This window comes from Chelmon rostratus, chromosome 10 (assembly GCF_017976325.1).
Source record: "Chelmon rostratus isolate fCheRos1 chromosome 10, fCheRos1.pri, whole genome shotgun sequence".
Taxonomy (NCBI): Eukaryota; Metazoa; Chordata; class Actinopteri; order Chaetodontiformes; family Chaetodontidae; genus Chelmon; species Chelmon rostratus.
In genome coordinates, this window is record NC_055667.1 from 26,256,605 (window position 1) to 26,280,599 (window position 23,995).

The window sequence follows — 23,995 nt, forward strand, 5'->3', positions numbered from 1 at the left end:
AGACGCGGCTGCTGGTGACGTCACACGCACGACCCGCCCCCTCTTTCTCTGTGGACGTCATCACGATCACTCCTCCCCCTCCGCCGTCACGACCCTACCTTCTTTTTTTCCCTCTATGCCTCTGACGTCACAGGGGTCCCCCTCCATCCACCCTACACACACGCGGGCGCGCACACACACGCACGCACGCACACAAACACGCACACACAGTCTGGTTTCCATCACTTTTGGGGACATCAAGGCAAACCCCAACCAAGATCCAGGTCTACAACCTAAAATCTAACGATCTACCTTACAGGGGCGGAGGGAAGGTGAGTCCCCGCCATGTGACTGCGTGAACAGATTCAGATCCACGCGCCTCACGTTGTTCTCGTTCATCGTTTTCAACCTGAGCATAAAAACGGGCACAGCAGAGAAGCTGAGGTGGAGCTGGTGTGGCAGCTTGACTCCGTCAATAAATGATGAAACGCATGAAGCGTGTGATTAACACGCAGAGCTGCAAACATCAGATGTGTGTGGAGCGATGACGAGGAGGAGGCCGTGACCTTCCTCACATGAACACTTTCATCGTTTGACCTTTGACAGGAGCTCTTTGAATGACGTCACCGCGTTGCGTCTCTTCTTCGGTGGTGGCGACTGGAGACTCAGCTCCACCTGCTGTTTGTCTCCATCGGTGAATCGGAACCACACGCAGCAGGAGATGGAGACCAGCGTTCGTTGGTCACACCTGGATGGACGCTTGGATATGTTCACTGCTGACTGAGTTCATCCACGTTCAGCCACTTTAATTCATCGTCTCTCAGTTTCAGCCACCATCCGAAGCTTTTCCAGCAAACAGACGTCAGCAGCGAGGCTCCACCGTGTCGGGGACGCTGGGAAGAACTTCCTCTGTGATGTTTTTTTTTCTTTAGATTTCCAAACATATACAATCGACATCATTTACTTTTACAACACATTTACTGCACATATAAAAAAAGATGTCAGTATCTGATCAAGGTAAATGAACTATAAAAAGGACGTGAACCTAAAGATAATCTGACCCCAGTACGCTCTTCTTTTATTACAATATGATCAGGACCTTTAGATTCTGACCACCTCATGTTCCACGTTGCATCCACCTGTCCTGTTCACACCTGTTCACACCTGTTCACACCACGTGTAAATGTACACGTTCTCATTGCTTGTAATAATAATGTGATCTTTTCAAATTAAGTTCCTTTGTTCTTTTCAACAGTGGATTTCCCGCCTTCAACTAAAAGTCACTGTCCATAAAGGTGTCGCTCTACCTGCTGCCCAGAGTTGACCACACTCACACCCTCACTGACCTCATGGCGACCGACCGGCGCTTCTACCATCTCATCTACAGCTGCATCAAACAGGAGTACAGATCCCATCAGATCATGAAAACATCAGTTTATCCTAATATTTACTGATCGTGCCACATTGTTTACAGTATCTGCTCTAATACCTCGAAATGAACTGCCTTTAACCTTGAGTTAGAAGAAATCCAACTGTCTACATCAACGGTGGCCTGTGATCATCTTCAAATATGCAAATATCAGTAAGAACGAGTTAAACGTTAAATTCAGCTGCATGAAAACTAGGGGTGAATTCCAAACGTCACTTCAGCTTCAGTCCCAGTCCGACACCTGAATCATAAACCTGCCGATACGACACGTTCGAGAGCTCTGGGAGATAAAAAGATATGTGCACCAGTAGATCTTTATTGAACTGCGTAATTTCTAATTGTGTGTCAGACCTTCATCTCCTGCACGTGGACTAACAAGAACCAGGAGAACCCGCCTCCTGTTCCGAAGTCCTCGCGCTCGCTTCCAGTCGCGTGACGAGGTGACTTTAATGTGCCGCTGCTGGTTTAGAAATCACTCAATAATCTCGTTTCTGATCTCTTTGAAGAGGACAAAGGAAGCTTCCAGCTGCTGGAACCTCAAGTGGGAACCAGACGTGGTGAAGCTGCTTTTAGCTGCGATGCTGCACACAGAAAACAAACTTCCTCAAGACCCTGAATGCACCGCACCAGATCTACATTAAAACTGTGATTGGTTGGTTTCTCTGCTGAACTTTGACTTCAGGGTGTGTGATGGTTTCCTACAACTTATCACAGCACTCACACTATTATTTTGTATATTTGTATTTGCTCATCGTTTTTAGGTTTATTTGCTCTTGTATAGTTTTGACTTTTTATTTTAGAAACATCTCATCAGGTGATTTTTGTTTTTCTTAATAAGAATCTGAAATTATTTCTCTTTGTTCTGCTGCAACACCTGAATTTCACCTCTGAGGATCCAAAAACATTTATCTGATCTTATTTCATTTCATGTTAGTTGTTTTGTTTCATTTCATCTATTTTCTTTTTCTAAATTTTTTATTTATTGCTTGTTGTTATCACTTCCTTCTGAAAGCTCATTAAACAATTTTCCTATCAACACGTGGAGCGCATGTACAAACCACAGTCTAACAGAACAGAACAAAACGCTGTGAAGCATAGATACAAACACAAAGTGATGATTTTCAAACACTGAAACTCCTGGTTAAATTGAAAATAGCACAAAAACAACATATCAAATGTTGAAACTGAGAAGTTTCATTGTTTTTGAAAATCACGTCCTCGTTTGGATTTGATGCAGCAACACGTTTGTAAAAAGTTGGAACAGTGGCAACAAAAGACTGCAAAGAGTTTGTGGATTTCGTTGCCTACAGAACAAAATGTCATTGGAAGATTCATCTGAAGAAATCTCTGCACACAACACACAAGACTGAAAACCACCACTGGCTGGTCCTGATCTTCAGGCCTCAGACAGATTCTGTAGTGGACGTCACTGCATGAGCTCAGGATCACTTCTAAAAACCATCGTCTGTGAACACAGTTCATCACTGCAGCCACAAATGAAGCTGAAACTCGACCATGAAACCATATAGAAACCAGATCCAGATCCTTCTCTGGTCCCGAGCTCATTGAAGATGGACTGAGGCGAAGTGGAAAACTGTGCTGTGGTCTGACGAGTCAACATTTAAAATTCTTTTAGGAAATCATGGATGCTGTATCCTCCAGGCTGAAGAGGAGAGGGACCATCCAGCTTGTTCAAAAGTCACCATCTGTGATGGTATGGGGGGGGGGGGGGGGGGGGGGGGGGGGCATCAGTGCACATGGCTGACCTGCAGATCTGAAAAGGCTCCACTAATGCTGAACCACATATTCAGGTTTTGGAGCAACACTCTGCCGAGTACACAACGTCCTTTTCAGGAACAACCTTGTTTATTTCAGCAAGACGACGTCAAACCACATTCTGCTCGTATTCCAACAGTCAGAGAGTCCAGCTGCTGAACCGACCTGTCTGCAGTCCCACTCAGAGCTTTATGAAGCCTAAAATATGGCGAAAGAAAACTCCGAAGTGTTGAGCCGCTGAAATCAAACGTCAAACCTGAATGAGAGAACGTTCCACTTTCAGAATGACAGCAGCTGGTCTGAACACTGACTGCGTGTTGATTAAAGAAGAGGAGCTGCAGCGGAGAGCGAAACATCAGCCTGACACGACTTTATTCAAACGTGTTGCTGCATCAGAGTCTAAATGAGGAAATCATTTTAAAAAACTATGAAATTTGTCGTCTTCGTGCTAACTTCAATAAAATCTGGAGTTTCAGTGCTTCACAAATCATCACATCCTGTTTCTGGAAACAGGTTTGTGGTCAGGAATTGAACTCGTCTTTTTAATGTTGGGCTCCTATTATTGTTTTTTTAATGTTGTTTAATGCTTTTGTTTGCCAACTCAAAAGAGGAGAAGAAGAGATCTTCCTGTCTCTCCTCGTGTAGTTCAGGTGTGTCACTGTGGACAGACATCTTGTCCATTCATCGTTGTGGTTGTAGTCTGGGTTACCTGTAGGTGTGACTGTTAATGGCTGTCTTTGCGCATGAGTCAGCCAATCACATGGACGGGTCTGTCACCTGAAGCATCCTGGGGTACGATCCAGCCACCGAGGACAGGTGATGAACGGACCTGTAAAACTCTTCTTCTTCTCCTCCTTTCAGTCGGCAAACGGCTAAACTGTATCACAGCAACATTTGCTGAGGAGAGAGACAGACAGGTGAGGAGAGAGAGACAGGCAGACAGACAGGTGAGGAGAGACAGACAGACAGACAGACAGACAGACAGACAGACAGGTGAGGAGAGAGAGAGGTGAGGAGAGACAGACAGACAGACAGGTGAGGAGAGAGAGAGAGGCAGACAGACAGGTGAGGAGAGAGAGAGAAACAAGTGAGGAGAGAGAGACAGGCAGACAGACAGGTGAGAAGAGAGAGAGAGGCAGACAGACAGGTGAGGAGAGAGAGACAGACAGACAGACAGGTGAGGAGAGAGAGAGAAACAAGTGAGGAGAGAGAGACAGGCAGACAGACAGGTGAGAAGAGAGAGAGAGGCAGACAGACAGGTGAGGAGAGAGAGACAGACAGACAGACAGGTGGGGAGAGAGAGAGAGAGAGAGAGAGAGGTGAGGAGAGAGAGACAGCCAGACAGGCGAGGAGAGAGAGAGAGACAGACAGACAGACAGGTGAGGAGAGAGAGACGGGCAGACAGACAGGTGAGGAGAGACAGACAGACAGACAGACAGACAGACAGACAGGTGAGGAGAGAGAGAGAGAGACAAGTGAGGAGAGAGAGACAGGCAAGGACAGACAGACAGACAGACAGACAGACAGACAGGTGAGGAGAGAGAGACAGGCAGACAGACAGGTGAGAAGAGAGAGAGAGGCAGACAGACAGGTGAGGAGAGAGAGAAAGACAGACAGGTGGGAAGAGAGAGAGAGAGAGGTGAGGAGAGAGAGACAGCCAGACAGGCGAGGAGAGAGAGACGGGCAGACAGACAGACAGGTGAGGAGAGAGAGACGGGCAGACAGACAGGTGGGGAGAGAGAGAGAGAGGTGAGGAGAGACAGACAGACAGACAGACAGGTGAGGAGAGAGAGAGACAAGTGAGGAGAGAGACAGGCAGAAAGACAGGTAAGGACAGACAGACAGACAGACAGACAGACAGACAGACAGACAGGTGAGGAGAGAGAGACAGGCAGACAGACAGGTGAGGAGAGACAGACAGACAGACAGGTGAGGAGAGAGACAGGCAGACAGACAGACAGACAGACAGACAGACAGACAGACAGACAGACAGACAGACAGACAGGTGAGGAGAGAGAGACAGACAGACAGGTAAAGAGAGAGAGACTGTTATGACCTCATTCAATTCAAAAGGAACTAAATCTGCACGTTTATTTTTTGCAGCTGTGATTCCAAAGACGTTTAAAAATCAATAAACAGAATGAGATCACCTGCTGATCCTTTCTGACATGAACTGACCTGAAATCAGCACAAAATCAAGATATTTACTGTTTGTGCTCATCAGCTTCATTGATTTTTGTAAATATCTGCTTGGTATGAATCATGATTGAAAGGCTCAGTGGTTCACAGCGAGGATGGAGCGAGGTTCAACACTTCAGCGTGTGATTGGATAAACAGATTCATACCTGGACTCAGGAACACTTCAGGAAACTGTTGTCAGGAAACAGTTTGATTGTTAATGATTGATTCTGGTTTTATGTTTTTACCAGGGTACGGACTGTTCTGGAATCAGGCTGTATTTATTTAACTTTATAGCATGGATGTCTTCTATCTTGATCACCTTGTGATGGTTTCTTACTTTGATCCACAAGCAGGTGTTATTCATGCTCAGCCGACTCAGTCGTTCATGTCAAAGCAGGATTTTACTGTTGGAGCTGGTTGAGCTTCATTTTAACTAATGATTCTTTTCATTCTGGATCAATCTGCTGATTATTTCCTCCATTAATTGATCGTTCGTTCGGTTTGGAAACATTGTGAAAATGAAAACATTCAGATCATTCAGAGGAAAAGCAGCAAATCATCTGAGAAGCTGAAACCATCAGCAAAAATTCATTTTCTGTCGGTCAACTAATTGATTAATGGACGGATTGTTTCAGCTGTACTCGTATAAACTGTTGGGAATTTAATTTAAAACACAACATTATATTTTAGAAACGCTGTGTTTGTGTGTAAAAGTCTGTATCTGTACAGTAACTAAAGCTGTCAGATAAAAGTAGTGGAATAAAAAGTACAACATACTTGAGTAAATGTTCACGTGATTCAAAATCTATTCTCTCTCTTATTTCTGTACAATATATATGATATATATTTTTACACGTTTTTCCTTTTAATAGTTCTGTGATAATATGTACATATATATAGTCAGCTTTTATTTTGTTTTTTGTATTTCTCTATTTCTGTTGCTATTCTTTTTTTCCAACTGCTATTACCTGCTGCTGTAACACCCACATTTCCCTGGCTGGGGATTAATAAAGTCTATCTTATCTTATCTTATCTTAAAGTGTCTAACATAAACAAATAGACAGACTGAAGTGTGTTTAAACTGACAGACAGACAGATGGACAGACAGACAGATGGACAGACAGGTGAGAAAAGAGGAGAGAAACAGTGTCTGTAGCTTGGAGGGACCTGATTAATACCTGGAGGTGAGCAGACAGCCTTACTGCCTTGCACTGTTTGGAGAAATCTGATAAAAGCCTGACATGGAATGAAGAATTCTGACTAAAACCTGGCAGTGATTGAATGGAACTGACTATTAGCTGGTGAATGAGAGCCGAGAGCCCAGACCTCAGACCAGTTTCTTAACTGTAAGGCTGTAACTGATGCTTGGGTCCCAACTACAGACTAGAAGCTCCTAACAAGACTTGGAGGGCTGCAGCTACTTTCTGAAGATTGGATGTTCTTAGCTAACATCTGGCAGACTGGAGGCCCTGTTCAATACCTGGTGTTGCGTGAAAGGTGCTGACTAATACCTGGCAGGGATTTGAAGACATGAAGACTTTGGGTTTTTCTGCTTCAGCTGTTTTCTTGCTGTCTTCCACGTTTATTCTTCTTCTGCTGTTTGGCAGGTTAACCTGGCGGCCGCTTCTCTTCTCTCTTCTTTGAGCTCTGACGGAAACCACTGACACGGTCACTGTCTCCCCCTGGTGGCTCCTCCATCAAACTACAACCAACATTTATTTCTTCCTCCAAAACCCTGAGGTGAGTCTAAGCCCCGGAGAAATCACCAAGGACAGGCACAGTTTTAAAAGGTTCACTTTAAAAAGAAAAGATTAACTGTGAGTTCAGCAGGATGAAGCAAATCCAACCCGACATGATTTTAAATTCTTATGAGTCAAATCTGTGACCAAAACTGAATTATGATCAATGTGTCTTACTGTCTTGGATTGGAATCTGAATGTTTGTGAATAGATTGAATTGATGAGAATAAAACAAACTACAAACACATAATTCATGTGAGAATATGATGAAGTTCAGGCATGTGGGTGATATCTGACCTCAGGTCAGTGTAGTCATGAAGAATCATGACAGAATGAGTCAGATTTTAGAAAGTTACAGAATAAAAAGCTGAACTCTGAACTCAGCATTGGGTCTTTTCCACATTTCAGTGTTTCGACATCAGCTGCTGTCAGTGGTTTTAACGTGTGTGTGGGTCATTTTCCCCTCAGCAGTGACTGCAGACACAGTGAGCTCCTGTCAGTCTGTGACCTGGCTGCTCCTCCTCTCATTTAAACCTCATCTTTCTATTTTAAAGTGGATCTCTGACTTTTTACATTTTACTGCATTTTAGCTCACTCACTGTGAAATGCTGAGACTTTTGTGTGAAAATGGAGGAAGTAAAAAATGTTGTTGCTAATCTGGTAGCTGCTAACATGCTAACACCAACGTATTGGCCAGTTTGGGAACAGAAACAATGGAAGTCATCAGCAGAGAAAACCTTGTAAAGGCTCATTAAATGAGCTGTATATGTTGAGTCAAAGTCTGCTGAGTTAGCAGCTCCTGTTAGCAGCTCCTGTTAGCAGTGTACTCAGACAACAATCACTGGATCACTGTGATGCTAAAGAAACTTAAAAACACGAAGATTCTCAGGAGTTTCTGCAGAGTCTTCTTCTCTGGTTTCTCAGTGGATTTCTTGAGTTTATTCTGGATCCTCAGAGATAAAGATCTCCTCAGGAAGTGAAGTCACACTGAATCACATCAACATGTGTTTTGTGTGTTAACATCTGAGTTTAATTCACCTCCTGCAGCATCTTTGCCTCCCCTTTGAGTCTCCATCGCCCCCCTGAGGAGGCTTTAGTCAGAGCAGTTCCATCCCGGTTCAAATGTATGAGAGCAAATAAGGGTCATTAATATTATGAGCTTGTGAAATAGCGTTCACAAGTAATGTCTCAGCCTGCAGCTGTACATCACCTTTTGTGTGTGAGAAAAAATAGGGTGCATGTATCTGAACATGTGAATTTGTAAAAAAAAAAAAAAAAAAGTTTTTGAATGTGCAATGAAGTTTCGGAGCTGTAGAAACATTTTGTGGATGTGAAATAAAAATTTGTGCAGGAATATATTGAATCATGAGGTTTCACTACAGCTGAGAAGCAGACGCACGAATGTCATATTTGTGTATGTGACACTGAAGTATACTACAAGCTACAAGTTACCAGTTACAGGCACAAATTTTGACCAGCCTGAATAAATGAGCCAATCAGCATGTTGCCCACTGACCATCCAATCAGAGGAGGTCCATGTGAATTTGCTGTCAGATGACACTCCTGCTGATTTGTATGTCATATCTTTATTTAAAAGTTTAAATGGAGGGATTCTATGTTCTCTGTGGCTGCTGAAGGCTTAAAAACACGTTCAATGAAAGTATAAAACCAAAGCTCAGTCACCCGACGGGCTCACAGAATCTTTAAATGACCATAAATCGATCATTATATGGAAGACGAGAGCAGCCACATTCACAAGAAATACTTTTAGTCATGTTTTGATGAGAATCTCGAGATAACAAGATTAAATCTTGACAAGTTAAATCTCTTGTTTTACATTGTTATAATAAAATACTTTAAAATAGAAAAAGATTAAAAAAAAGCAGTATTCTTAAGATAACAAGATACTTACGTCATTATTCTGAGAAAACACTGAGATAACGAGATGCATGCTGACATGATAAAAACATCCTGTCATCTTGACATATTTCCTCTGGGATCTCAGGATACATAAACTCTACAAAAACGAATTTCTCATCATGATTCACTTATCTGTTATGTCGAGATATGACATCGTCTGTGTGAGCTGACATGATTTCATGTCAAAATAAAGAGATATTTTATCTGGATAATTAAACTCAGGTCATCATCCTGAGATAATGTCCAGAAAAGGACATTTTGATATCCCATGATAACCAGATATTATACTGTAACAGACATATTTTTATCAACCTGAGATAAATATAGATTAATACATTCACTGTATCAGACTGTTAATGTGTGGCTGTTTAGGTTTGAGAAGTAATAACAATAATAATATTAATGATAATAATATAATACTGAAGTACTGTGGTAGGACCAGTAGGAGTGCTGTAGTTCTGACTGGAGCAATTGATGAATATAAAAATAAAGGGAGAGTCTTTGTTTTTGACCTCAGCAGGAAGCATTTTTTCCCCAAACATCCGTCAGTCTGTCACTCAGGATCCTTTTTCTTTAGCTGCACATCTGGAGGACAAAACAAGCAGAGAAGAAGAAGAAGAGTCGAGGTTAGACCACCTGAATGCGACTGGTCACATCTGATCTCACACATGTAGTTCAGTTCCTGGTTCCACCTCAGCCTGGAAAACACATTTTCTTTTTTTTTTTACCTTCTTTATTGACAAGAAGGAACAAGTATAATTTCACTGAGTCACAAAATGACCATAAACTGAGTCATATTATATTGCTGAGTTAAAATTTAAATTTAAAAAGATTTTGCAATAAAAGAAACAGGTATTAATGGTTTTCACAGGCTTTGGATCAATAGAGGAGCGTATCATCAGCGTAGTGTTTGACCTCCTCTGTGCAAACCAACAAGTTTTACTTCTACGTGTTTTATTTACGAATATCAAATTTAGCCAATAAAATTTAAAGATAAGTTATAGACAGCTGAGAGTTCAAATTTGTTGTTTTCTTCCAAAATAACATAAAACTTCAACCAGCAGAGCTGTTGATACAAACACAGAAAAACTGACAAATGATCAGCCAGCTCAGGTGAGCTGTGAGAGAATATACAGTTTATATAAGTTTATACCTTTTCTAATTTAATGAAAAATATATCTTGGCTATGAATGACTGTCAGTTGTCAGGGACAGACTGTAGGCTGCCATGTGATCGACAGAGTGATTCCAGTGTGAGATGAGATGATGGGATGATGGCTGCTTGTTCTTCTGGTTTTATTGTTGCTGCAGTGAGAGAAGAGATGGTAACACCTGGACCAGGAAACACCTGTGTATTGATGTGCAGGTGTTACGGGGATGTCCTTTGATAAAATAAATAAACCACGTGCCATCAGGGTAACGTTATTTTGCAGTGGTGGAATGTAACTGAGTGCGTTTTTCTCAAGTCCTGTACTTAAGTACAAATTTGAGGTACCACTTTCTACTTCTGCTGCACTACACCTCAGAGAAAATGTTGTACTTTTTACTCCACAAATTTACCCGAAAGCTTTAGTTACTTTACAGATTCATTTCTTTCCACACAAACATATGAGTTCATAAAATCTGAAGTTTTGTCATAAATTAAACTCTCTATAGTTTGTACAAGTTAAAATGATTTGTTGATTTATCAATTAGTCGACAGAAAATACATTTTTGCTGGTTTCAGTGGTTTTTGCTGTGAAATCATTTGATGTTTGAGCTTCAGATGTTTGATTTGCTGCTTTTCCTCTGAATGATCTGAATGATCTGAATGTGTTTGTAATAATGTGGAGCTTTGGACTAAACAAACACTGTGAAGGCGTCACTTTGGCCTCTTCGTCACCACATTTCTCACTATTTTCACAATGTTTCCAAACCGAACGATCGATCGATTAATGGAGGAAATAATCAGCTGATTGATCCAGAATGAAAAGAATCATTAGTTCAAATGAAGCTCAACCAGCTCCAACAGTAAAATCCTGCTTTGACATGAACGACTGAGTCACAGTAATCTGATGAGATCAGATAGAACAGGAGAACAGATAGAACAGTAGAACAGGAGAACAGTAGAACAGGAGAACAGATAGAACAGTAGAACAGGAGAACAGTAGAACAGGAGAACAGGAGAACAATATACCAGGAGAACAATAGAACAGGAGAACAGGAGAACTGGAGAACAGTAGAACAGGAGAACAGTCTCAGGGACGTTTTACTGCACTCAGTACTTTTTCCTCCATCACTGTTGTTTTGAATTGAAAATTGAGAAAAAGTGATTTGTGTTGATTTTCCATGTGAACTGATGCTTGTAGACAGTCTGTGTTTAAAGTGCAGGAGGTTCAAAACTGCTTTAAGCGTTTTTGGACTGTTCTGTTTTTGTCTCTTTGAAGTTCAGGTTCTTTATGGAACAGACAGTGAGTCACATGACTGAAAATAATCTTGTTCTTAATCTTAAAATGATGCGAATGTTTGAAAAGGATCAAACTGAACTTCGTTCACTTTGTGACTGGACAGACAGAACTGACAGGAAAAGGGTCTGTGATTAGTTTCAGAGCTTCATTCTTTAGAACAGCTGCATATTGACCCCGTAATGCCTGCATGTCGTTTGTTCCACTTCCTGCTTTGTGTCAAAGGTTCCTGCGATACATGTCTCAAAGTCAGGAACGCCGACACCGCTGATGGGTCAGAACACCACCATGTTGGTGTGATCCCATCTATGATGGTCTCTGGTTGGTTGATGATTGTTACCTCCGAACATCATGTGTCAGTTTGTTTTCAGCAGGATTACAGAAAAACTACAGGCCTGGTCAATAAAGAGCTCTGATTGGCTGCGGCCTGCTGTGATTGGTGGGACTGGTTGGCTGCTGAACCCTCAGTACAAACCTCTGGATGGACTGATGGTGGCTCGGCTGTTACAGTCGCCATATCTGCCAATGAAGAGACTTTGAGTTCTATCAATAAATGCCTGAAGGACCCCCGTGGTCCGACTGGCAGCATGTGGTCCACACATGGTTCTGGTCTCAGCGCCGACATCAGGCTGGTTCAGATTCTTGTGGTTTGTCAAATGCCAATTGACTCACATTATTAATACCACTTACAAACAGCATGTTGATGTGCCACCACTTTTTATCAAGCTGCTTACGAGCAGCTCGTCATGCTCCAGCGGCGCACATGGATCTGGTTTAGTGTCTGACCTGCACGCCACCACCAGCTCTACCGTCGCACCAACCGCTCACAGTCGCTGTCCAGTGGAAACCATCGATATTTTCTTTTTTCTACCATTTAAAAGCCGCCTGGTCACAACCTTCTGACCGGAGGAAGTCCACGTTCCTCTGACAGATATCAGTCCACACTGAGACGCACCGTTTCTTCCCACTGTTACACGAAACACAACAGAAACAGCTCCGGCATTCTAAAGTATGTCATCAGTGAAATCGAGCGTTTCCTAAGCTAAGCTACGACGAGACAAAATGTCAAAGAACAGTCCAACACCCGACGCTAATCGTCTCCAGTCACTCGTTTCTCTGCACAGCACCATCAGTCAGAGGTTAGTTCAGATGAGTTTAGGTCAACGGTTAGAAAAGTTTGCTGGGAACTGGTTAGTGGAGCAAAAAACAGCTCTGCCTGAGAAGACGAGTTCAGGGCAAAGAAGCACCCACTGTCTTTTCCTGCATATTCGAGAGGAAGTTGTTTTTTGTTTTGTCGGTTTTCTTCGGATCTGAAGAAATTTTTGTTTGGAATAAATAAATAAAGATTTTATCTTCCTGGGGGACAACAGGGCATTAGAACCAGTGTTAGGAGGGAATAAATCTGACGTATCAAGAATAAATATGTATTTTCAGAATAAAGGAGAAAAGTGGAATTATAGATATGTTACCGATTATGTACCTGTCAACTTCAACAGGACGACAATCTTTTCATTATTTTCTTCTTCATTAAATTGTGTCTCTTTATTCAGAATATTTCAACTTTATTGGAGATCTCCAGATTTTTTTTCCTAACAGGTTTTAATTGTGCGTCGTCCTGTGAAAAAATAAAACACAGGACTAAACTGAATGTGAATTAGAGCCAAACATCCCCTAATATTTCTATCATTTATCTACAAATTAAGACAAACTCCAGAGGTTTTGAGTCCATGTCCTTGTTTATATAAAACTTTACCAAAAGAAGTATGTACAAATTCAGAGGCATTGGTACAAGTCAACAATCACGTGCAAACTAACAGATCAGTGATGAAACCAAACAGATTTCATACAACCCAAACACTAACTTCCAGACAGGAGGGGAAGTTTAAAAGATCCTGTAAGATTTCTTATTGGATGGTTCTCCACCTGGAGGATCCAATGAGAAAAAAACAAATCCTGCTGGATCTGACCGGACTGAAAATCCCTCAGTTTTATGAACGAGTCACTAAAATCCTGAAGGATTTTCTTAAATGAGCACAGTGAATTATACAGGATGATTTTTAAACTTCCAGCAGGTGGCGCTGCAGCTGCCAGCTGAAATTTGAGTCAGTGCAGTTAATGCAGATTCTACAGAAACTGAAGTCAGAATTCGTACAGCAAATCTGCTCGTTTAAGATGAAGAAATTTGTCTTTTTTAATGTCAGTTTGTTTTTGGAAAAAAACTAAAACAGAAAGTTAAACTTCAGTTGTTCGACCGAACCCTCAGAACTCAGCTGCCTCGTTCAGAAACTTCTTTATATTTGGTTTCAATTTCGATCAAACAGGGAAAACAAAAAACCAACATTTTACCAGATTCAGCTCTAATCTACAGAGGCTGAGAACGGCCATGATTCATTCTTTAGATGGCGATTTCATTATCTCAGGGACATATGATGCCAGATCATCAACCTGTGATCGAGCTAAGAGGAAATAAAAAAACATGGCCGCTCTCAGCATCTGTACTAAATGTTGTTGTTGTCACAGTAACTGTCAAATCCTTAAATCAGCTCTGATTGGTTGTCACAAGAAACTTGAGCAACCTGCCGATTTTCTTTATTCTTCTTTCCTCGTCCTCCTTCATCACCACCCGAAAATAAAGCAACAGTTCAGCCTTTCATTTCCACTTCAAATAAAAACAAGATATATATATGTATATATATATATATATATATATATATATATATATATATATATATATGAATATAGAGTCTCCAGAGACAGAAACTGTCCACTGGGTCATTTTCTTTTTTACAAAGACAGAAAATTAAAGTAAAATATATTTGCTTTCTGTTGTCCCTTCACAATTTGACTGAGTTTTGATTCTGATAGCAATAAAACAGAAAAACTATTTAAAGTTTAGTAAAGTAGCAGTAAAGTAAAAGTACACTTTGGGAGAAAACATTTATTTTGTTTTTTTGTCTCCACACAGATTTTCAGGAGCTGAAGAACAACGAAGCGGCAGCTTTTCTCCGTCCTCAGATCAGTTTTCCACAGAGCCTGAAAACTGGAATTAATCATCATCATTTTAGAATGAAATATTTGTTGCAGGTAATATTTCAGATATTTGATGAACACTTTTAAGGTTTTTGTAAAGTCAGTGTTTTTAAAGGCTAATGTTATAAAGTCCAGACATGAGCAGCAGATTAATGGCTGGTGAGAACAGTTCAGATAGGAGACATGAGATTGGTGTTAGTGTCATTTCTGTTTCAGCAGTTGAAGCTAACTGCTACATGCTGACCTGGAGCGTTGAAGGTTGTTGCTGCTCCTGCAGTGATCTGGAGACACAAACAACAGAAACTTTCCTCCCAAAGCGAAAATAACAAAAACAACAAGAGGCAGCTCAGACGACGAGCAGGCGATTTCGTCCACGTGGAGTCAACGGATGAAGAGACCTGTCGACACGCAGTGACAGAAACATTCAAGAACGCCTCCGCAGGACGTCTCTTTCACAAGACCCCTGCAGCAGGCCCAGCACGGTGGGAACACACATGGAAATTATAATGACCGATTCATTTTAAAAGGCGATCCATGAACGAGCACATTCCCCTTTCAGCTTCTGTCCCACCTCCAGCCGCTCTCCAGACTGATCTGAGTTCAGTGTATGTTTACAGCAGCGTGGTGAGACAGGAGCTGCGTGTCCCTCAAAACAGAAGACAGAAACCCTCCAGCTGCGTACGACCCTGCAGAGCTTCACACTGAACAAAGTTCCAGGTGGTCTCAGCGAACTCTGCTAACTGTACACCGCTGACCGCTAACACCGACACAATCGTATGGCTTCTGTACAGATGAGAAGAAAAGGCACCAAACACAAACAGACCGTCTGCGGATTCTCAGCTCAACGTGGCCGCCGACAGGAAACGGGGAGCCACGTTTCACCTGAGACGTTTTCACTGTGCAGCTAAACGGAAAGACGAATAAATCACAGTCACGACTCCTGGCAGAAACCGCGGCGAGCGCTCCTGACGCGCTCCGAAACGCCTTCGCCGGCCCGCGACCCACTTTGGACTCATCGTAATTAAAAATGAAAATGAAGCAAAGGAAACACGACAGCACGTGGTTGATTCTCGCTGAAGATTCAAAGCTTCTGAACCGGTTTTGGGGAGAGTCCTGCAGGTTACGATGGTTCACGAGGTTAGAAACAGCTGGTGGAAGCTGCATGTTTGAGTCTCTTTCCATCAACTCATCAACGTCCATGTTTACTGATTCTGTAAAAGTTTTTTTTCAGTCTGACCAACTAGTTAGTGCTGAAATCAATTATGATCCATATCACATGAGAAATCAACAGTTCAGATGCTGCAGATTATTGAGAAATGAAATGTTTGTGGATCCTGAGGAGACTTAAGGTCACTTTCACACCTGTAGTTGGTTTGGGGTCATCCGGCTCAACAGACCTCTTCTTAACTTTGAACAATCTGAGCTGTTGAATCGATGCTACAATCACAAATCTACCGACACTAAACACCGAGGCCGCTCCGTCTGCTTTCAGACCTCAAACGAAACACACCAAAGTCCGACTGCAGGACTGAGACCCTCCTGTTCAGGTGGTCTCCACCCGGTCCTGATTGACTGACAGCGGTGACACCAGGTGTGAAAGCAGCGCAGGAGTCTAACTGAACATCCACAAGAGAGGAGTGAATGAAAGAGGAGGCCGGCGGCTCGTCGTTACAGAGGCTTCACTTCCAGAAGAAAAACGCCGCGCTCACTAACTGTGGTCACGTTGTATCACGTTTCGTAAAAGCTGTTTCGCCTCACAAAGCAGTCAGCCTCCACTTTTTTTACATCAGGAGGTCCAGTGTTCAGTCGAAGCCAACGAGCGCCTCGTCGTTTGTCTTACAGTCTCAGTTAGTCTGTTTCCAGGAATAAATCCAAAATATTTACAGGAGCAACTGCTAATGAAAGCGACCGTGACTTTATCAGTGAACTCAGCTGGTTCTCGTCAGACGTGGAGGCTGCACAGTGAAAACAGTCGATCAGATCAAGCTGCAGCTCCTCCTCCTGCGGCAACAATAATCAATATATTATCAATACTCAGCATAAGGCTTTTTCTGTTCATTCAGTAAAGAGCTTTAAGGCAGAGAGGGCGAGACGACAAACGTGTAACAGACAGACAGCTGGTGGTCAGGGTCTCTGAGACAGCTCCTCCTCCTGCTGCTGTTGTGCTTTGAGCAGTTAGTCTGTGATTGGACGGCCGGAGGAGGAGACGCGACACCTCCCTGAGCTCTGAGGTGAGGAGAGTTAGTATTTTGGAGGAAAAGCAGACGTGAGGAGCCCTGCTGCCTTCCTCACCTCCTCCTCCTCCTCCTCCATGAAGTTACAAGTCTCCGCAGAGGAGCAGGAAAACAGCACAGGAGAGGAGGAGTGAGTCTCTAAACCAAATGATAGTTATGAGCTCTGAGGAGGTCATCGACTCCTCGGTTCTCCTTTTCTTCAGGAGGACGTAAAAGGAAGCACGTGGGTCTGCGTTTGTCTGCAGGAGGCCATGACAAAGCAGAGACAGCCGGAAGAGAAGGAGCAAAAGAAAGCATCTCCTCCTCTTTTTCTCCACCGTCCTCAGGATTTCTCAGCAGGTCAGGAGGTGAGGAGAGGGAGGAAGAGGAGGTCTGGAAGTTAGAAGATCAGTCGAAGGTAAGCAGGGGGTCAGGAAGAAGGTGAGGAGGTCCAGAGGTTAGGAGGAGGTATGGTGAAGGTGAGCTGAGGTGTCAGGAGGAGGTCAGTGACGAGGGAGGAGAGCCCAAAAGATGAAGAGGAGTTGAAGAGGATGTCAGGAGGAGGTCGACCACCAGAGGGAGAGAGACCCTTGTAGAGAGCAGGTGAGAGAGTGAGCAGATAAACCTCAGTCATTCTTTTGTTTGACCTCTGACCCCACAGAGAGCAGACAGGAAGTGAGCACCAGGAGATGCCACAGAGAGAGAGAGAGAGAGAGAGAGTCACTTCACCAGCACTGACTTGGGCAGAAACGCCTCCATCTCTGCGCCTCCGCCGGTCCTCGGCGATGCTGAAGACTCCGAGGAAGACTCTGCGGAGCTCGGGGACGAAGAGCCGCCGGCCGCTTTAGGGAGGCTGTACATGTAGACGGCGCCGATGACGAGCCCCGCCCCCGCCGTGAAGAGCAGGTCCACGTGGAAGCCGAACAGGTAGATGGACATCACCGTGGAGACGATGATGGAGAAGGAGGTGGCGAAGCCCTTCAGGATGTTGTCGGCATACTTCACCACCACGGCCACCAGCAGCCCGCCAAACGCCTGGTTGAAGATGACGCACCACACCATGTCGGTGTAGCCGAACAGGAAGCCGCGCTCGGCGATGGCGGGGCCGTCGTTCCACCACAGTCCCAGCATGCCGAGCGCCATGCCGAAGATCCCCAGCTGCACGTTCCTCACCCAGACAGACGCAGAGCTCCCCTTCAGGATCTTCTCAAAGTAAACGCCGGCGAAGCCCGACGACAGGCAGCTGATCACCACGGCAACTAATCCGACCATGTAGTTCTGATTGGAGCTGTCCAACACAGACGCCTCCTTATTCCCCTCCTGCTGCACCTGAGAGGGAAACGATTGATTAGTCCAGCAAAAATAACTGATCATCAATCAATCAGTTCACCACAAGCAGTCAATCTACTCACTACGACAACAGGAAGCAAAAAATACGAACCATCACGTTCATTTGCACACAAGCAAATATATCAATCACTAATATCAATCAATAAGTCATGTAGTTTAAATGACTTACTGTCCACTGTACAATGAAAAATATTTTTAATGACGAGACTAAAAGAAAACTTGCAAGAACTGTGATGAAACGTTTTACATAAAAAATACTGTAAAATAAGAACAAATGAACTAATGACTGTTTTAATGCAAATTTTCATTCAATCACACATTGCAGCTCCTGATTGGTCAAACAGCTTCCTCCATCAGCCAATAGTATCTCTTGTTGATTGATCAGTTTGGCCTGCTGCTGTTAATAAGAAGCTTCCTAACAGCCAGTAACGTGTCTGTCAGTAAAGTTATCTGATGATTTCTGGTCATCTACGATCCACCGAGAGTTCGACAGGAAGCAGCGACACGACAGAAAGACCAACTGCGGCCATCTTTCACGTTGCTGTCAGGAAGACGAGTCAGTTGAGGATTTATGTCTCCAGATGTTCTATGAAGAAACATCACGATGTTATCTCGCGCTGCAGCGTCTCCTCTCAAGATAAAACCACACAATCAACAGTGTTTCTGTAAATCAGCCTTCTGAAAGATGCTAATGCTAGTGCTAATGCTAGGTGAGCAGGGAGAGAACTTTTCAGCGTTTATGATGAGAAGTGGATTTACTGAGAAGAGTCAGTCACGTGGACTGCAGACCAGCAGAAATCTGGACCATGTATCACGACTGAGTCAGCCTGAGGTCTTTGGCTGCCTCCCCCGCTCCTCCTGCCTGACGAACGTCTACCTCACACGACAGAATGATGAGCGAGCTGGAGGCGACGGGACGTACCTGTACGATGGCGACTCCAGCGAACAGCAGCAGCAGAGAGACCCACTGAACTCTGGACAGAGACTTCCTCAGCATCAGCACACTGAACAGAGCTGTGGTGAGGATCTTCAGCTGGTACGTCACCTGAGGGGACACAGCTGGGTCACACTTACACCATTTCATCAACACACATCTGCTTCTTCCTATCAACAGTCAATATATATGACAAACAAGTGTGTGTGTGTGTGTTAAACATGATAAACCAGCGACAAATGATGTTCTGCTCACTTGCAGAAACATCAACAGATCATCCCAGCAGAAGCAGCTACAGAGCAACATGATAATTGATGTGTACTCGAGTTTGTGTCACCTGATGAAAGTCAGTCCAGTATTCTCTCTCTTTTAGCTCTGTTTTTGGTCTCCTCCAGCTCCTGAGGGAAATATCTGCCTCTTTAGCTGCTAAACGCTGCACTATATGTTCACCAGCTGGTCTCTAGCTGTGTCCGACTGATGTTTGCTGCTCAGCAGTGTGTCCGACAGATAAACAAGTCACTATAAAGCTCCATGAAGCCGAGAGGAGCTGCAGTCAGCTGATAACACCAACAAACGCTCTGTTCATATGTTATTATTGTAAAATTGTGATTTTTAGTTGCGCTGCATGAAACTTCAGTTCAGTTCAGGCCATGCTACCCGTGTCAGTGTGCTACCAAGGCTCAATAGATGACTTCTTCTCAGAATCACAGTTGGCTTATTTCTTTACAGTGTAAAGAGTCAAGAGAGGGGAGGAAGAAGAAGAAGAAGAAGAAGAAGAAGAAGAAGAAGAACATTTCAAGACAAACATAATATCTGATGAATAAAATTAGTACTAATAGTTTGTATGATATAATACAGTTATGGTGTTGTGAGAAAAGGTTGCTGTGAGTGTGAAGGATGAGATGAATGGAACAGTTTAGATGATTTGTTCAGTCTTTTCCTGACTGCCAACACATCGACACAGTTACGAGTTTCACTTTCCAGAGACCACAGTTTGGTTTGCAGCGCCGCTTTTCTTGCAGTTGCGTTTGGATCTCTGAGCTCTTCTTCTCCAGCTGATGCTATAGAAACACATCTGCTTATAAACTTGTTCATTTCAATATCCTAAAAATCCTTTATAGCAAACTTTTTCACTGTGAAACCTGCAGCTTCAGGTTATCTGCCGTCTGTTTACTACCATGATGTCAAAAAATAAATCTCAAACAATGTTGACTTTACTGTTGAAATCTTTTAGCAGCAGTGGCCCAAACAGCTGACACTCTAATCTTCTTCCTCTGAGCTCCATTCAAACAATTCAGTGAGTTCCTTCATCACCATGAACACACACACACTACAGCACCAAATGTGGATTAATTCGCCGCTGGAAATAGTCCCCATTAAATGCTCTATTTCCTCCTGTTTGTTAGAAGCTATTGTGAGCGGCTGTTTGAAGAAATTACTGAAACTTTTAACCATTAAACTAAATATTTGTGAGGAGTTTTTAAAGAGATAGGAACCAATGAGCTGAGAGCTGAGAGCCACAGACAGAACATGTTGCGGCTTTGACTCCACGCATGTGAAAAATGTAGTAATCCGAACATTTAAATAAAATAAAAGACTGTAAGCTCTGTCTGACCTGGAAGGTGGCCGCCGGCAGGTTGGAGATGGCAATGTACTGCAGGTTGTTCTGCAGGGTGTAGATGAGAGACGGAACGGCCAGTTTCAGAGTGTCTTTGTACTGAAACACGATGGAGTCGACCAGGAGGAACACCGTCTCCTTCACACTGACTGCAGGGACACAGACACAGAGTCAGGCTGTGGTTCGTTGCAGTGTTGCTGTGACGGCACAGCGAACAGCAGCGTTACAGGACGGTCTGGATTTCAGCTTCACTAGGAGGCATTCAAGTATGATGCATTCCAATCCTCTCCGTGATTCAGTTAGGGCTGCATCTAACCATTATTTTCATTGTCAATTAATCTTTTGATTATTTCCTCAACTAGTCGATGAGTTGTTTGGTCTATAAAATGTCAGAAAATGGTAAAAAAATGTCGATCAATGTTTCCCAAAGCCCAAGATGAGCAAAGATATTCAATTAAATTCTCACTTTTAGGAAGCTGGAAACACAGAATTTTGACCATTGTGTTCATCAACAGATTATCAAAACAGTTTGCGATTAATTAAATAGTTGACAACTACTTGACTAACCACTGCTGCTCTAGTTTAATGTTTGAGAAACAGAAGTAAATAAACATCATATCTCAATATCAAATATGACTCTAACACACACATAAATGCCCTGTGTCAGATCCACTTACATCTCTTCTGCAGCAAGATGAGCAGCAGACACGTCAGGACCTTCAGGACCTCTGCCATGACGACAGCTGACGTGGCGAAGAAGCGGTCGCCTGGCAACGTGCGGACATATCGGATGCTGAGGATGAGCGATGCATTCTGGACCACCAGCACCGCCAGGCTGATGTACTTCAACCTGCTGTTCACTGCAGTAACACACACGAATCAAACCCATGAAAGGAAATACTATCGACATGGCAATATGGCCAAGTGCAAAAAATATCAATCCAAAAACATCTAATATACTAGAAAAACTAACAGGGACCATTTTACTGCACAATGAGTACTTTTACTCAAAGTACTTTAAGTACATTTTGCTGATAATACTTTTTCAGTGAGTTTTGAAATGCAGAACGTGACTGTCCTCTGACCCCACCAATACGTCAAACAACACAAAGACGGCCTAGACCAGTACAGCCTGAATGGAGACACACCTTACCACTACCACAGTGTGTGTGTGTGTGTGTGTGTGTGTGTGTGTGTGTGATAGAGAGAGAGAGAGAGTTTGTGTGTGTGGGTGGGTGTGTCTGTTTGTGCAAATAAAAGAACTTGTGTCACCTGGACCAAAGCTCCACGTCACCAGCTGGCAACACTCTGAAGTCTACTAATACACCTGGTTTCTACACCTTTAATAAGGCAGTTTGTTGGTGTTTTAGCTTTAGCTGTCGAGGTTCAGCCTCTACAAAACAAAGCGACAACATGAACCAACTTACGGGTCAGTTAGCTACAAACTACAAACAGTGAAGTTAGCTGCTTCCCTGCCTTGCTCAGCTAGCATGCTAACAGTTACTTTACCTCAAGTATAAATTGAAATTAGCACACTAAATTTAGTTATTCAACACATGAAATGGTGTATAAGACTGACGACGTTTGTTAGCATAACAGTTAACTTTTCTGGTTAACTTCTATAACGTTGCTTAAGTTAGCTAAGTTTAGTTAGTATAGCCGCTGGTTAGCTAGCCCTCACCACCCTATACATTACCAGAGAAACACAGACCGAGAAACTTAGTTATTATTATTTTTAATTTGTCGACAGAAATTAATTTTAATTCTTATTTCAACACTCGTCAATCAGCTACCCGGGTTTAAAGCCGTGCGGGCCGTGTGAAGTTAATTCATCTATGGGTTCTCGGTTCTCCCTCCCCGGAACAGTTAGCGTCAACGTTACCTTCACTCTGACTCCGGCTCGCTGCCTTCACCTCCGCCGCCGGGCTGTGGTTCCCTCCAGCCATGCTGCGCTCCCTCTGCCGCCGTCCGGACCGAGCCTTCACCCCGCTGCTTGCTCGGCTAACGCTCCGCTAGCCTCCCAGCTAGCCCCAGCTCCCAGTTCAGTCCCAACCGGAGGCGACCTCCGGTTTAATATTCAGGTTAAAGTGTGAGAATGTGGTTCTGTCAGGCAGGTTTTGGACCGGTGCTGTGGTCAGAGAAGCCTGCGGAGGACCCGCCGGTACCATCGGGATGCAAACAGTCCACGGAGGCTCTGAGATGTCCAGGAAGCGAAGAAACCACGGTTCCTGCTGCAGAAACAGGGCAAACTGTCTGACGTGATGTGTCACTCCGATGGAAAAAACTCGGCTTCAACCGTAATACAAAACCCATAGCATATGTGCTGTCTTTTTAATTTGATTTCAAATAATAAATGTCCTTACTTACAAAGAGGTGTTGAACAATAACTAATTAAGACTTTAATTAATAAAAAAATACTCGCGAAATGCCGTATCCACATATGCAATCAGATTTTATTTGCATTTCTGATTCGTGAAATCACCATCAGAGTGAGACCTCTTCGTCTTCTCTGATCCTGCTGAAACAATCACTTCCTTGTTCTTTTTCAGGTTGAACATGCAGGAATTTTATTGGCTGCCGGTGAACACCTCACCTGTCAGATGTTTGTAATATTCAGCGCCGCCTGCTGGCTGAATGAAGGATAGTTTCAGACTGCAGTAACATTCTGGGATCAGAATATTTTTTAGATTATTAATACAGTCGATCCAGCCTCACTGTCCTGGACCTCAAAACACAAACAAACAGATCAAAACAAACAAAAGCAGAAACACGTGCGTGTTGCACTGAATGCACTTTTAGTTTAAAAAGGGTAAACTGCTAATTTTAGATGACACTGAGTCCTTGCTCCTCCATATCTTGAGAAAAGCATCTGGCACATGAGTGTAACGTGACATAATGTGGTATGATGTGAAAATCATCAGTACTCCAAGAAGTAAGTGTTGATATTTGGGATCATCTTAAAGATATTTCATTATGAATATTTTTCAACACTAGTCATTTTGTAATTGATGTGAAAACAGCATGAAAGTTTATTCTTGATCTTGTAAACAGTAATTTAAGACTTTTTCACAGTCTTCATCAGTGAGTGGAGTTGGCTTTATCTCGCTAGCAGGCATGTTTCCAGTTTGTTGGGCCACAGAACTTCAGAGAGAGTAACAGAACTTCAATAAAACTTATTTTACTGTCTTTGTCCTCTGATGTGAGTTCTTTTATTTTGTAAACAGTGGTGATGTGGAAGCTTCACTGTCTGTTTCCTTTAGTTTGGATGTTTTTGCTCTTTTAATGTAAACCAGCTACTTTGTTTGTTTTTTACATGATTGGATTTTTTTTCTTGGTCGTCTTTTGAACGCTATGAATTGTGCGTAATGCAGCACCACAGAGAC

General features: G+C 43.1%; 1 protein-coding gene across 7 annotated transcripts; it reads right to left on the minus strand.

Annotated features, from left to right (window-relative positions):
• Positions 1-9,557: 9,557 nt before the first annotated feature.
• On the minus strand, positions 9,558-22,838 carry slc35a2 (solute carrier family 35 member 2). 7 transcript variants are annotated; one of them, XM_041945864.1, is made up of 7 exons: positions 22,495-22,838; positions 21,290-21,472; positions 20,610-20,761; positions 18,983-19,105; positions 17,440-18,039; positions 14,742-14,895; positions 13,191-14,507 (listed from the first exon to the last, which is right to left on the minus strand). In XM_041945864.1, the coding sequence occupies exons 1-7, from the start codon at positions 22,556-22,558 to the stop codon at positions 14,479-14,481; spliced, it is 1,305 nt and encodes a 434-aa protein (XP_041801798.1). In that variant the 5' UTR covers positions 22,559-22,838; the 3' UTR covers positions 13,191-14,478. The 7 variants fall into 7 exon arrangements, 6 of the variants coding, with proteins under 6 accessions (XP_041801802.1, XP_041801803.1, XP_041801798.1 ...); XR_006007163.1 differs by having other exon boundaries at positions 14,371-14,507; positions 17,450-18,039; XM_041945868.1 differs by lacking the exons at positions 13,191-14,507; positions 14,742-14,895 and adding an exon at positions 9,558-9,609 and having other exon boundaries at positions 17,450-18,039.
• Positions 22,839-23,995: the final 1,157 nt, after the last annotated feature.